General features: G+C 53.2%; 9 protein-coding genes across 9 annotated transcripts in view; 5 read left to right on the top strand and 4 right to left on the bottom strand.

Annotated features, from left to right (window-relative positions):
* Positions 1 to 208: 208 nt before the first annotated feature.
* On the top strand, positions 209 to 887 carry ASPSYDRAFT_95836 (uncharacterized protein; the record flags this gene model as incomplete). Its single annotated transcript, XM_040853175.1, has 2 exons — positions 209 to 500; positions 550 to 887. The coding sequence occupies 2 exons, from the start codon at positions 209 to 211 to the stop codon at positions 885 to 887; spliced, it is 630 nt and encodes a 209-aa protein (XP_040695940.1).
* A 267-nt stretch (positions 888 to 1154) lies between these two features.
* ASPSYDRAFT_52341 (uncharacterized protein) lies at positions 1155 to 1991 on the bottom strand. Its single transcript, XM_040848469.1, has 2 exons — positions 1604 to 1991; positions 1155 to 1337 (listed from the first exon to the last, which is right to left on the bottom strand). The coding sequence occupies exon 1, from the start codon at positions 1931 to 1933 to the stop codon at positions 1604 to 1606; it is 330 nt and encodes a 109-aa protein (XP_040695939.1). The 5' UTR covers positions 1934 to 1991; the 3' UTR covers positions 1155 to 1337.
* Positions 1992 to 4285: 2294 nt separating this feature from the next.
* Positions 4286 to 5308, bottom strand: ASPSYDRAFT_52326 (uncharacterized protein). Its single transcript, XM_040848467.1, has 2 exons — positions 5017 to 5308; positions 4286 to 4788 (listed from the first exon to the last, which is right to left on the bottom strand). The coding sequence occupies exons 1-2, from the start codon at positions 5046 to 5048 to the stop codon at positions 4476 to 4478; spliced, it is 345 nt and encodes a 114-aa protein (XP_040695938.1). The 5' UTR covers positions 5049 to 5308; the 3' UTR covers positions 4286 to 4475.
* Positions 5180 to 5809, bottom strand: ASPSYDRAFT_165042 (uncharacterized protein; the record flags this gene model as incomplete). Its single annotated transcript, XM_040843315.1, has 1 exon — positions 5180 to 5809. One exon carries the CDS (start codon positions 5807 to 5809, stop codon positions 5180 to 5182), a length of 630 nt encoding a protein of 209 aa, XP_040695937.1.
* A 345-nt stretch (positions 5810 to 6154) lies between these two features.
* On the top strand, positions 6155 to 7801 carry ASPSYDRAFT_714521 (uncharacterized protein). Its single transcript, XM_040850586.1, has 3 exons — positions 6155 to 6298; positions 6354 to 7665; positions 7713 to 7801. Exons 1-2 carry the CDS (start codon positions 6251 to 6253, stop codon positions 7440 to 7442), a joined length of 1137 nt encoding a protein of 378 aa, XP_040695936.1. The 5' UTR covers positions 6155 to 6250; the 3' UTR covers positions 7443 to 7665; positions 7713 to 7801.
* ASPSYDRAFT_37528 (uncharacterized protein) lies at positions 7531 to 8232 on the top strand (the record flags this gene model as incomplete). The annotated part of the gene is made up of 2 exons (XM_040845548.1): positions 7531 to 7665; positions 7753 to 8232. 2 exons carry the CDS (start codon positions 7531 to 7533, stop codon positions 8230 to 8232), a joined length of 615 nt encoding a protein of 204 aa, XP_040695935.1.
* A 1177-nt stretch (positions 8233 to 9409) lies between these two features.
* On the bottom strand, positions 9410 to 10076 carry ASPSYDRAFT_95833 (uncharacterized protein; the record flags this gene model as incomplete). Its single annotated transcript, XM_040853174.1, has 3 exons — positions 9410 to 9560; positions 9681 to 9698; positions 9781 to 10076. The coding sequence occupies 3 exons, from the start codon at positions 10074 to 10076 to the stop codon at positions 9410 to 9412; spliced, it is 465 nt and encodes a 154-aa protein (XP_040695934.1).
* An 869-nt stretch (positions 10077 to 10945) lies between these two features.
* ASPSYDRAFT_37527 (uncharacterized protein) lies at positions 10946 to 11458 on the top strand (the record flags this gene model as incomplete). The annotated part of the gene is made up of 1 exon (XM_040845547.1): positions 10946 to 11458. One exon carries the CDS (start codon positions 10946 to 10948, stop codon positions 11456 to 11458), a length of 513 nt encoding a protein of 170 aa, XP_040695933.1.
* A 661-nt stretch (positions 11459 to 12119) lies between these two features.
* Positions 12120 to 12223, top strand: part of ASPSYDRAFT_52306 (uncharacterized protein) — a 757-nt gene continuing 653 nt past the window's right edge. The window contains exon 1 of the mRNA XM_040848466.1: positions 12120 to 12223. This exon is cut by the window's right edge and continues 653 nt beyond it. The gene's annotated coding sequence lies outside the window, so the exon portion shown is untranslated.

The raw sequence follows: 12223 nt of genomic DNA, 5'->3' as shown, positions 1-12223 counted from the left end.
AGCATGCCTCCAACGACATCCCCCTGGTACGACCGAATTTCCCACATATCACAGACTGGTTGGTATGGAATATGCGCCGCAATCGCTCCGGGCAGTTGGCTCGCATGGCGTCTGGCGTCCAGTCGTGGCCGTGGCCCGTGGGCGATCCGATGGCACGTGATGCAAATACAGCGACTCCTTGCCTATCCCCTGCCGAGACCGTTCGGCCATGGCCACTGTCCAACACGGCTCAATGGTCGCGCTTCTGCTCACGGTGAACATCCTGCCACTGGTCTTGCGGACTCGATCCTGGGCTACTGCGCACCGACGCGCGGCCAACCTCGCGGTTATTAATTTCGTTCCGCTGTGGACGGGGTGGACCTTTGGATTTCCGGCGCATCTTCTAGGCATTGATTGGTCGGCCGGATGGCCATCATCCACTCCGTCCTCCACGGAGCGATTGCTATCCTGGGTGACGGCCAACCGGTGCAAGCTATCAGCACCTATTCCTAGAGGGCTCCGTGTGCAGTAGCCCCAAATATCGATCGTCCACTAACCAAAATTAGGCAGCATGTTCGATGGTGCTGATCGTTCTCATGATGCTGCATGCGGTGGTTCGCCGTTACCCGCAGCTGGCGATGAAGTTTCACTATCTCTTGGAAGCAACCGGGCTGGCTTCAATATCCTACCATGTAATGCCGAACATTGCCACAGCGCTCGACACAGTGCTCGTGCTGGGGCCGTACGGAAGACCGCCGGATCTGGCCCGCTTCGTCATCGTGCTACTGATCGTAGAGGATATCGGGATTGCGCGAGTCTTCTCGCTCATCCAGACCCTGGTCCTCGCGAGTGAACAACACCGCGCCATGGTACGGAAGCTCATCGTTGTCTGGCAAATGGAGACCTAGGTACGGCGCGTCGCAGCAATCCCTCGTGTCTCCTGAAGAACGGTGGGTTCAGCTAACACGGTCTAGACAATCGTCGGTGGGTGAACATGCAGCATTTGCTGGACCTCGATCGCCAAGAGTTTCAGGTACCACGACGACCGAACGGGCCGCCATCCATATGCTGACCGTGATAGATCCTCCGATTCGTCCTTTACTACCGTCGAAACCGNAAGAATGAGCCCTCACGGAACCCCGGTACAAGGGTTCGGTTCATGAAAGGGTCTGTGGATGTGGCACAGNCGATAAGGACATATCTGAATACACGTCGGGGGAGTATGTTGGTAGGCGGTATGAACCCTCTTCTAGATCTGGGGAAGGCTGATGCTTCCGATAAGCCATACTAAAGAATCACTTTGTCTCCAGTCTGTGCTCGACAGTCGATCCGCAACCAGGTCAAGGCGATCGTTCAGCCCAGGCTGAGCCATGACCTCCGGTTACTGGATCTTGACGTTGGGCCGTATCATCAGTGGTTGGACACTGGCACAACGATGGCAGACACTGCCGGTCCATCCAGGAACCACGTCCAATGGGTCGCCTCCAGAATAGCTGAAGGCCGTGGTCAATCCAGATGACCGACCTACCCGTGCAAGTTCGATTGAACTACCAGATCTTCTCGGCACATCTTTATCCTACGGACGTTCTAATGGTAACATAATCGACAGCTCGCGCGACAACGGTTACTTCGGGTCCAACGCACGCCCCCAGCCAGGTAATTCCGCAATCGAACGTTCCATAGTACCACTATCCACAGTACTCTGCTCCTTCAGCATCTTCGCGTTTGCGCAGCCCGTCCGACAGCGAGAACAGACTCCTATCGCGGGATACGCTATTGGGTCGTGGTAGTGTCGCCAATGGTAGGTCTGCGAACGCATGTCACCGCAGAGTTGGCACCGTAACCCGCCAGACGGCGCAGCCGACGAGACCGGTGCATTAGCGCCTCTGCGGGACTGGGATTGGGGCAAGCCGACCCTGGAATCAGGGACCCGTGACCGAGGCCAGGGAAGCATGCACTCCAAGCTTGCATAAGACCCAGAACCAAGTACCGTCTAGCCAGTTCATGTTGCTATTGCGGTGTGAGAGTGGATGCAACCAACGGTCCCGACGGTCGACTCGAAGCCATTTTATGTGGCACGTTCGGCTGAGTCTGAGCTGACGATCAAGATAGCAGCTACTCACATCTGAGTGCAAACGGTCATCCTCCTCGGGCAAACGCTTCGCGCGGACGACAGCCTGGTGTCGCCCAAGTACCAGAGTTCAGGGCATCTCCAGCGAATGTCAAGTTCGCTGCCACAAATGAGCAATCATGCGACCTGAAAACGCGTCGGGTATTTCTCAAAGGCCCTGCAAAGTACCGGTAACCCGAAATAAAAGAACCCTATGCCATTCGATCGCCAGCCACTAATCCAGGCAGTGATTACAGCCGGGGTTAGAAAACAGCTAGCAAGCGCAGTATTGAAAGGTTGAAGGAGCTCTGGTCAAAGGCCGTCCGCCGCCGTTAGCCCCTTCCTGGCTGTCCGGCGCTCTGAGTCCCTTGGGACAGCATCCTTTGCTCACTGGCTTTGCGCTGCCCCGGTGGAGCAGGGCAGAGGGAATAGAAGGTAATATTCGCATGTCGACCTCATCTTGAGGGGTTCGAACGTTGAACGAAAATGTGCGATGGCATACCCGGTCAGTGACGCGCAGGATCGCCCGTTGGAACGCGTCTGGGTCGAAGTGAATGTTTGATAGCGACGGCCTAGCCAGCCAAAGGACGGCCAGCTTACATAATGATGTATTGCTTGGCAGGGGCACGGATATCACCGATCAGGTGAGACGGAAAGCGATAGCAACAGGTTGCTCCCCGGATAAGTCGTGGCGTGCAGGATTGTGGAATCCAAGCTTCGGATAGCTTGGATGAATAAGTCGCTGAGGGGAGATTTAGTCTGACCAGCCTTCAAAAGCCTATCGCACGCGAGGCTTTACATTCAGAGTACAGGATGCGGGTTAAGATGACGATCATTTCCGTCCCTCATCTTCCTGCGACGAACTACGAAATTCACCCACTCGCATTGCCCGATTGACCGGCCGAGCGAAGTCATTCGCGCATATGTCATATCAGGTATTGAACACCGACTTTATAGGGTATAAATATATTACAAGGAACATGCAAGCCGATGAGATGTGATTTCGGTTGCTGGCATTGAATCGAAGGGAAAGGTGTAGCACGCGCTCTGCTAGTCCACAGCGACGATGACGATAATTGTACATATATATCTTGCTTCCATCCACGGGAAGTACTTGAGCACATCACCCCTCTCCCTGAAGCGGTTACATTGCATTATTGTGTATTATAATGGGACGACCAGAAACTGCTGGATGGCATAGTAAACCTCATTCACAGTGTAAATTTTGTTTTGGCGCGTTCGAGTTCTGAGACGACTTTGAACTTGAATCCCCTGGTAAACTTCCCAAAACGGATTAGTGGCACTATCTCAAGGGTCCAGGCAATCGAACATGGTTGAAGCCACGATCGGCGTGCGTTTCCCCTCCTTTGCCCGGCTATCCCTAGATCACTTGCCGAATAACAACCAACAGCGCTGCATGGATTCTTTGCTCGTCACGGGTCGGGGCCGAAGATGCTCCGACAACCGGTCAATGTGGGAACCCGAGTGGAGCGAGCTGACCAAGGGCGAGGCACGGTTACGAACAGTCACGAGTGTGTCTACGAAGATCGGGCCACGCTGGTGAAACGAAGGCCAGCTCGGTGGATTCTGTTTGCCAGAGCTGCAACGAGAAATCCGGGCGAGAGCAGACCGCAGAAACGGATCAGCTCACACGTTATGTCCACTGACTACGATGACCGGGTGGTCTCGTTGAGGACACCACCGCGAATTGGAGGGCCGATAAAAATGGGGATGGAAGAGAATGACCGGGTAGTTCCTTCCGCCCTCCGACATCCATTTCGTCGACGACCAGGGTTCGAAATTCCCGGTGTGCTAGGGAGCTTCGAGCCTTATTATGATGATATTGGTCAAATTGTTTAAGAAAGAAACAAAAAAAAAAAGAATGGCGGCATATCGTGTCCATGTTTCGGCAAGATAACCGGTCATCGCAGTGACCAGGTGGGACTGGTCTAGCTTTCTGCGGTCTTGGGGCATCTTCAATGATTCCAGATGGGTCGGGGTTCTGCTTCGGAATGAAGATAGTAGTCTGTTTCTACTTCAGAACAGCCTCTCCTTTTTCTTACTAGTAGCATGCATCGCTGGGAAGGAAAGCCCAACCAAACGCAATAAGTCAAAGAAGGAAAGGAGAATATCGTGTAGATGGCATTCCAGATACCTGGGTAAATATGTCCGATCACTATTTACCAATACGGCCTTGGCCATTGCCCGGGCAAGATAGAGTGAGACTACAGAGACGGGCCGTCAGAAATGCCCGGTTATTCTGGACGCTATTCTGAACCGCAACCGTCTCCCGATATACACAAACGGTTGTGTGTGCGCCCACTGGTATGTAGACTTTCGTTAGGTACGCGACGCTACGGCGAGACGGCAGTCAAGCATCGGGCCATTACCGAATCTTCTTGGAAAAAGGTGATAAATAACCGGGCGATTCCTTTTCAATTGGGCATGTCAAAGTGGGTTGGCCCTGTCGGTCCTCAGGAAAAAGAAAACGATACCCGGGCAACATGACCCCTTCAAGTCGCGTTGCATGAAATGAATGCCGGACGGGCGGCACACGTTTCCCGATTTGGCCGACGCGTTTACGATCGCGTTTGTCGAGCACCGCAGCTGAAGTGGTAGGAAGACTGCGTCCACACACCTGGGCCTTAGCAGAGCTGGTATCTCCTCCGTGTATTTGGCTCCTATGTACAGGAGATCCACTGCATAGTTACAGTAAGTATGAATTAGTCCTAGATCTAACCTTCTTGAGTCTCACCCAAGCAGGCTGATGCGATGGGTGAATCTGAAGACACAAGGGTTGATATACAAGATAAACCTCGATCGATTTGCAGTCAATTTGATTCAATAGGGAATAAATGGAATAAATTCCGCATATGAAGCTCTATTCTGTACTTGATCGAGCCATGATTCACAACATGGGACCATACTTAAGCTCCTTCGGTTTCAAAGGTCGCCGCATTATCTCAACTCTAAGATAAAGCACTTGGATTTGCGAGGGCAGCAGATTTATTCGTTGCACCCCGTCAAGAACATTCATCATGCTACGCGAAATAACCTTCGATCTGAGCAGCCAAGTAGCAAGACAGAAGTCTACCACAGATCACGATCGTCAGAAACAGCGCAATGATGTACACCGTCAAAATCAGTGAAAAGCTTCTCAGCGGATGCCTCCGGTTCTAGGCCAGCAGCGTCGTATAGCGCCGTTGCGGTGGCCACTAAAACACTGTCTCTGGCCACTGTTGCTTCTAGCCAGCTCAACTGACTTCGAAACACCCTTCGGGCCACCACAGTTAGAGTATCGCCTGGGATAAAACGTTTATAATAGTATACGCTAAAGTTCCGAATGCCTCCCTGATGCCTGAATGTGGAGAACAACCGATGGCAAAGCAGGTCGATCAGCAGGTAATGTCCCGCGGCTCGCCGGTCTCGAGGAACCACAGCGGCGGCTTGGACCGTGGATCCCACCGCGGGCTGAATCGCCAATGACTTCAAAAATCGTTCCTCCAGCGCGGCGGAGTTATTCAGGTCCAGTTGCGGGATAGCCTCGCCGAGCGTAGAGGGCTCGGGAACGGGTGGCAGTCGGCAGCAGGGGCATTCCGACGTGGATGAGATTGGATCGGACTCTGAACCTGAACTCTCAGAGAGGATGCTCGGGTGGGATTCTTGGAGCGGAGTCGACGGCACCGCCGGGGTTGCCGGACGTTCAGCCGGATGCGACATGGTGTCGACTCCAGCAAGCAATTCGCGATCGAACCAGGCGTCGTTCTTCAAGTTTCCCAGTACGGTTTCTGATCTGATGTTGGGACCGATGGCAGATGTTGAGGTTATGTAGAGTCGAAACTGCTCAAGCATATAGGGTTGAGTATTGAAGGCCCACGAAGCTCGATCCTGCCCGGCTCCCCGGGATCGATAGCCAAGCTGCTTGCCAGCGCCATGCTGCCTCAGATTCACTACCACCGGGCAGGTCATCTTCAGCTGCGTTGTGGAACCCCCTCATGTCTTACGGGCAAGATCCCCGGGGAAGTGGCGTTTATGCCCTATTGAAATAGTCCCAGAATGCGACAAAAATGGTAGCAGGGCATTCTATTCTGATCTATAAGAAGGACCCCCAGCATAATTGATTCGTGACTGAGACAGCCTCGCGCCACCACATAATGAAACATGCTCAGCCAGTTGCCGCTCGAGCTTGTTGATGCCATCGCCGACTTGGTATGTACTGTAGGGAACGCTGTTGAGCTCGGAAATGCTGCTAACGATGCGCTAGCTGCCACAACGTAGCGTTCGGTCATTGAGCCTTGTTTCAACCACACTATATGCCGCTCTGTTCCCTCGTGTCCACCGTGCGATCACCTTCCGCGCCAGCAATGAATGGGCCTTGAACATCCTGGATGTCAATTTCTTTTTGGGAGACTGTCTCGACTCCCGCGTTGGGGAGATTCTGCACTATACCAGGCAGCTAGCGGTGAAAGCTCCAATCCGCATCGCTCGGTTCCACCGCTGTGTGTACAATAGCAACTTCTTTCCACCGGCCATGTCGCCAAGAGGGCTCACATTAGGAAGCCCGCACGAACCGGCCGCTCACAGGGGGTTTCTAGAGAGCCTGTCGTCTCNGATACACCAAGTCTTTACCCGATTAGAGCCCGGCATCCTCCATTCATTCCAGTATGTATTGAGATGTTGTCTGAAAACCGCAACTGACCCGCCTAGATGGCATATCGGGACCTGCATCCCCGCCAACGTCTTGGATGTTCAAGGATACCTCGTGCACCATCAGAAACGGATTCGTCGTCTTTCTTTGATAACTGATGGCACCTGNCCCCACGCGGGCCAACATCTAGAGGGCCTGTCGTGTTTCACGGCGCTCACCNAGTTGGAGTGGGAAGGCATCCAACATTCGTGTGAGGTTAGCGCTTTGCGAGGTTGCCTCCAACAGAACTCTCGACACTTAAAGGCGCTCTCTGTCGGATTCCTGTCGGCGGACAATCCACCGGGCCGTTGTGGCTATGCGGATATCGTGGACCTCTTTCCGTCATCCTTCCGTGATGACCGTACCCGACCTGATCTGGAGGGCTACCCCTTACTCACTCTGTTGACCCTTTCACGCGTGTCGTTCCCCAGTGCGCTGCTTCCTGGCGTCCAACAATCGCCGTTCCGCGCTCTGCAGGCACTGACCCTGCGGGACTGTCCCAACGACCTGCGCTTTTTGCAGCTCTTGGCACGGTCCAGCACGCCCGTCTCCTTCCGTCACTTCGAGATTAGCAGCGATTACCTCCGCGAGTCTGGAGTTCGTCGCCATCATCGAGTTTCTCCTTTCCTTCCGAGGCTTGCAATATCTGTACCTGAAAATCTCTAACTTTCCCCAGTTCCTCCCGGGTCTTGATGATGCCATTCATCATCACCAATCCACCCTCCGTGGTCTGATCTTCCATGAACGTCGGTTGATGGCGATCAACAGCGAACAGACTTTTGAAGAGCTTCGGGATGATGTGACCGTGACGTTGCCCAGCATTCCGCGCATTCTACGGAAGATATGTTCTCCGATCGCCCTGGGCCTGTGCCTTCGCCCAGCTAGCGCAGTACGTTGCCAAGGTTTTCGTGGGACCACGAGCTAACCAGCGTAGAGGAATCTCCTCGTCGGCCTACCAATACGTTCATCCATCCAGATCCTTCACCTGCGATTGAGTGGGGAGGAAAGAATCCACCACGGCCTCCGGCAGGAGATCGTTTCGGAGCTGCAGAAGGATTTGGACCGATGGCCGTGGCCGCGTACCCGAAGACTCAAGAAGCCGAACGCCGCCGGACTCGACTTCTGGCCAACGCGAAAGGCGCCGGAAGTTCAGGAGTTCGTCAGGCTGGTCCAGTGGGCTTTCGGGCCCGCCGGTCTCCTGGCATTGCAAATACTCGCCTTTGGCGACTTCTCCCATGGTGACCGCTACCGAGAACAACAAGTACTGCTCCGGAGGAAAAGGGCTGATGGATCGTCGGATGGGGCATGTCACGGGGGGTGCTGCACAGCTAATCAGTCATTTTGCCTGGCCGCCATTGATAACGATTCTCTTTGGGATGGCCTTCCGTTGGATGGGCCCCGGTTCCTGTCTGCATGCCCCAGTACGGGATTGATGGAATCCCCGTATGATCTCTAGTGTGGTGTAGAATAGTTGGAGACTCATCATGCTGGGCTCTGTCTTTTGACGGGGCAGGTGGTGTAGTTTAGTGGCCGCATTAAATGGCCCAAAGCAGGGCATTTCTTCTATGTGTTGTATACACCTTTCTTGACTATCCCCTTGGGCAGCTGGACCCGATAAAATTCGGTTGCACCAACAATAGCCAATAAACAGGGACGTCATTTTCAATGATAATATGCTTGAAGCCCTCGTGTTGTCGGGGACGTGCCTTGTTTTGGTTTGCGGGTCAGGGGAGGGGAAGCTCCCAGCGCCGCGGAGCCCAGCCATGTAGAGATCGATAACTTCCGTCTAAGATGTCCTGGTAGCTTGGGTCAGTTTCCGTGGACTCGTTTGTTTTGATAAAGGCAGCGAGCTCTCAAGCCACGGGATAGGATCAGCGTTCACCAGACCAAACGAGTCTCGGAATGGTCCGTCGTGCCCACGGAGGCGGCTTAACTAGAGCGTTTCGACTGGTTGAGGCTCGGCCCATCAGTCCTCCTTGGCTCTCCCTCTCAATAACATCCTAGACCCCTTGATCCGCTACTAACCTTTGTTGGGTTTGGCAAGCACATATGCAGTCACGCTGCATGAGCCGTGGGAAACTCTAATGGAACATCTGCCTTGTCTTACAGATAGGTGAAGCCCTGTGCCGACCAGGACCACTCCAGCATAACGGCATTGCCCCAACTACAAGTGGCATGTACGCCTTTGCTTGCCTTTTTACAGCTGTTCGATCGCACTACAGGCCCAGACAGGGAATCGACCGTCGAGAAATCTTGTCTATGGGCGCAGAAGGGCTGGGGATCATAATGCCGCGAGGGAAATTGCCGCTGAGAGAGTAGCCTATAGTTCATGCCATTTGCTGCGCAATCGGACATAGTTTGGCATGGCTTACTTTCGTTGGCCGTCATCATCCTGCTCTGCAAAAGGATGCTTTTACACCAGACTACTGCTAGCCGCATACAAATTTCGGGCTTGGGCTGCTTTGAGTAAATTCTATTTTCGGAGTCCAAGACAGCGATCTAGACAATGATGGAGGTCGTTAACAAGCGCATGATTCGTTTTCGGTCCGGCCCGCCTTGTCTTGACTACCGTGGTTCGTTTCCGTTTCCACTCTGGGAGTACCTCATATTTGCCTTCCACCGTTCGGTACACATCAGTCAGTCCCGCTGGTCCTGGGACGCTTTGCACGTGTGGACTTCTTGGGTGCAGGTTCAGCGGTTGGTGGCTCTTCACGGAGTTCGGTCAGATTCCTTTGGATTTCGTTATTCCACGATATCTGCTTATCGAGGAGGGTTTCTAGCCTTCTATTGAGGAAAATTAGCGTTTGCCATACTTGGAAAGCAACGAGTGCTGCACGAGGAGAAGGCTGACAGACGAATCTTGCACGCGACAACAAGAAAACCGGCTGGGGGCTACATACTTACCGAAGTCTCCGCTCTAAGCTAGGATCAGACAGGCCGGTCAGCGCAACTTGGCCATGGACTATGTCGAGATATGGTGGACGGCGACCTGACTTACTCGCACATCGCTGGAAGATTGAGGTCATCCCACTTTTTATGGGCGCCTGTCGAAGGTCCTGATGCTTCGTAGGCACCCAAGCTATCGGTCTCCCAGTTGCCATCTTCTTGGTTTTCGTCACCTGGATCATCGCCCGTTTCCGAACACGTTTTCTCCGACTCGGTTTGTGCTGGATAGAATTCAGTAACCTGCGAGGGCTGTTGAGGTTTCAGGGCTTGGTCCGGTCTCGTCAGCGCCTCGCGGAGCAAATCCAACCGGGACGGAGGTGATTTCTGTGCAGCTATGTTCAGGGCAGGAGGCATTGATAGATGTATATAGTCTTACTTCGGGGCGTTCAAGAGTCGATAAGTTGCCCATTCACAGTGGTGCGTTCAAGGCGGACGATTGTAAGCGTCATGGGAGAGGATACAGTAAAAACGGAATCGGCGCCCGCGACTTGGAGTTGTTCAGAATTAAGAACCGTTCATGTTCTGCCTCGGAAGGGATCCAAGGTGGGAAGAAATGGGTTTCGAGACCACATTATTTGTTTGGGAATAGCAGGTACCCTGTCACCGAATCACCCACGCTTATGTGGGCGACTCTGTGGATAAGAGCGTAGGGTTAAAGCAACAATGGGCATTACAGCACTGTGCATAATGCCCAAAATATACGGCCCTAGTCAGCTCGCCTGGTGATAAAACCTTGCCCTTTGCCGCCGTGAAGCCAAGTCCCCCGGCTAGAGTAGTGGGTCATTGGTAATCTAGCTGATCCTCGGTAGTTGATGTAGATTCACCCGGGGAAGTTCATTGTTGAAGAGGATCTAGACTTTGCGGGAGACTGAAAAATAAGACCAGGTTTATGAAGGACAGACTAGTTTAAAGACCGGTCAAGGCGGCCTTTTGTGGGGCAAACCAGTCATGTATTTGTGAGTTCTAATACCTCCTGTTAAACTCCAGCAGAGGGTACTTTTGCACATGGCCATCACCACCGCGAACCTCTGCCAGCAGAATGATAAAACTGTTCTGACGTCTGATCAGAGCCTTGTGGGTCCCAGATCGTTCATAGTATTGAGTAGTAGATACGTAAATCAATGGGATCTCGCTCGTCTACCAATTCAACACCTCCGTCATTATTCAGCTGCCCTGCTCCGCATCTATCCTATTGTCGCAAATCCGCATTCTTATATCTCGCAATGGGCAAAAGAGGCTATCGTGAGTGGACTCCCACCGAGGAGGGTCGGCTCCTACACTGGATGGTCCTCCATCCGGATTCCGAGTGGTCGTGGGACATGAGGGCCGAGGAGTATTCAAAGACCATCCGCCCAAGAACTGCGGAATCCTTACGGTCTAAACTTCGTCAGTTGAGAAAGAATATCCGAAGGCGTCGTCCCGTACGCAGGAGACAGGCGAGGACAGCACAGGGCATGACGGCGAAAAAGGCTCGCAAAGAGCAACAAAGAACACGGGAGGCGCCTCCTTTTGCAACTACTAGGGTGCCGGCTCATCGGACGCATACCAAGTTTCGTGAAGGGGCAGGACCGGAGCAGGTGGAAAGTGGAGGACAGGCGGTCTCAACCGCTGGGCCCTCGAAATCATCGCCCATGAACCAGGTGGGTAAGAGCTCGGTCCGTGGCAGGGCTCTTGTGCGCTCAGTCCAAGGTAAGATGAAGATTTTTCAGGCTGCTACTGTCAGTACGCTGACTTAGAGGCCATTTAGACTCGAAAACCTCCAGTCTAGTGCAGCAACCGGTTCGCGGGCCATCCCGGACCATGGACCTGGTCTGGCAACTTGTCTATCAGTTCGCAGGCCGTACAAGGCCGCGGCCGTCAAGTCATCCACGTCATTAATGCTAGAAAATGGAGGGAAATACTCTCTGCTTGCCATTATCTGAGGTAAAGCAAAGGTAGCGATAATTTCTGGCGACAGGGACGAATACATACGTATTAATACACTTTACCTACAGCATACATTGGAAATGGTACAGTGTTCATGGCCTGAGCACATCGAGACTATAGTTAGGCTACGGCAATCGGTGATGTTATACGGTAGTAATAGCCAATCTGCCAATCGCCGACCGAGACGTCATACCTCGTGGCAATACTTCTCTCATGGCTCTCTAAGATTTATGTTCGGGCATAGCTGGCAGTGACGGCTAGGTAGGTATGGTCGATAACCTCGTTAGNTCGACTGTGATATGACATCCTGTAGCCGGCTGATTCCGACATGTGGAATAGAAACATAGATGCCCGGGCATCTCTACCCGGTTAGTTCTTGTCTCCCTCCCCTGCCCAGCGTACCAAAGAACCATCTACCGATCGCAAAATTGAGGAAACAACTCAATTTGCAAGCAAGGCATGCATCGGCACCGGTCGGCGAAGCAACCCTCGGGTGGCAGTGGACTGATTGAGTCAGCCTGGATGTTGAGACATAACTGGGTCGTCTCCCATTGTCTTGAGGCCTTCTGTGTAAA

Source organism: Aspergillus sydowii (assembly GCF_001890705.1).
Source record: "Aspergillus sydowii CBS 593.65 unplaced genomic scaffold ASPSYscaffold_23, whole genome shotgun sequence".
Classification (NCBI taxonomy): Eukaryota; Fungi; Ascomycota; class Eurotiomycetes; order Eurotiales; family Aspergillaceae; genus Aspergillus; species Aspergillus sydowii.
Note: the sequence above shows the minus strand (reverse complement) of the source record. Positions and strands in the feature narration are given on the sequence as shown.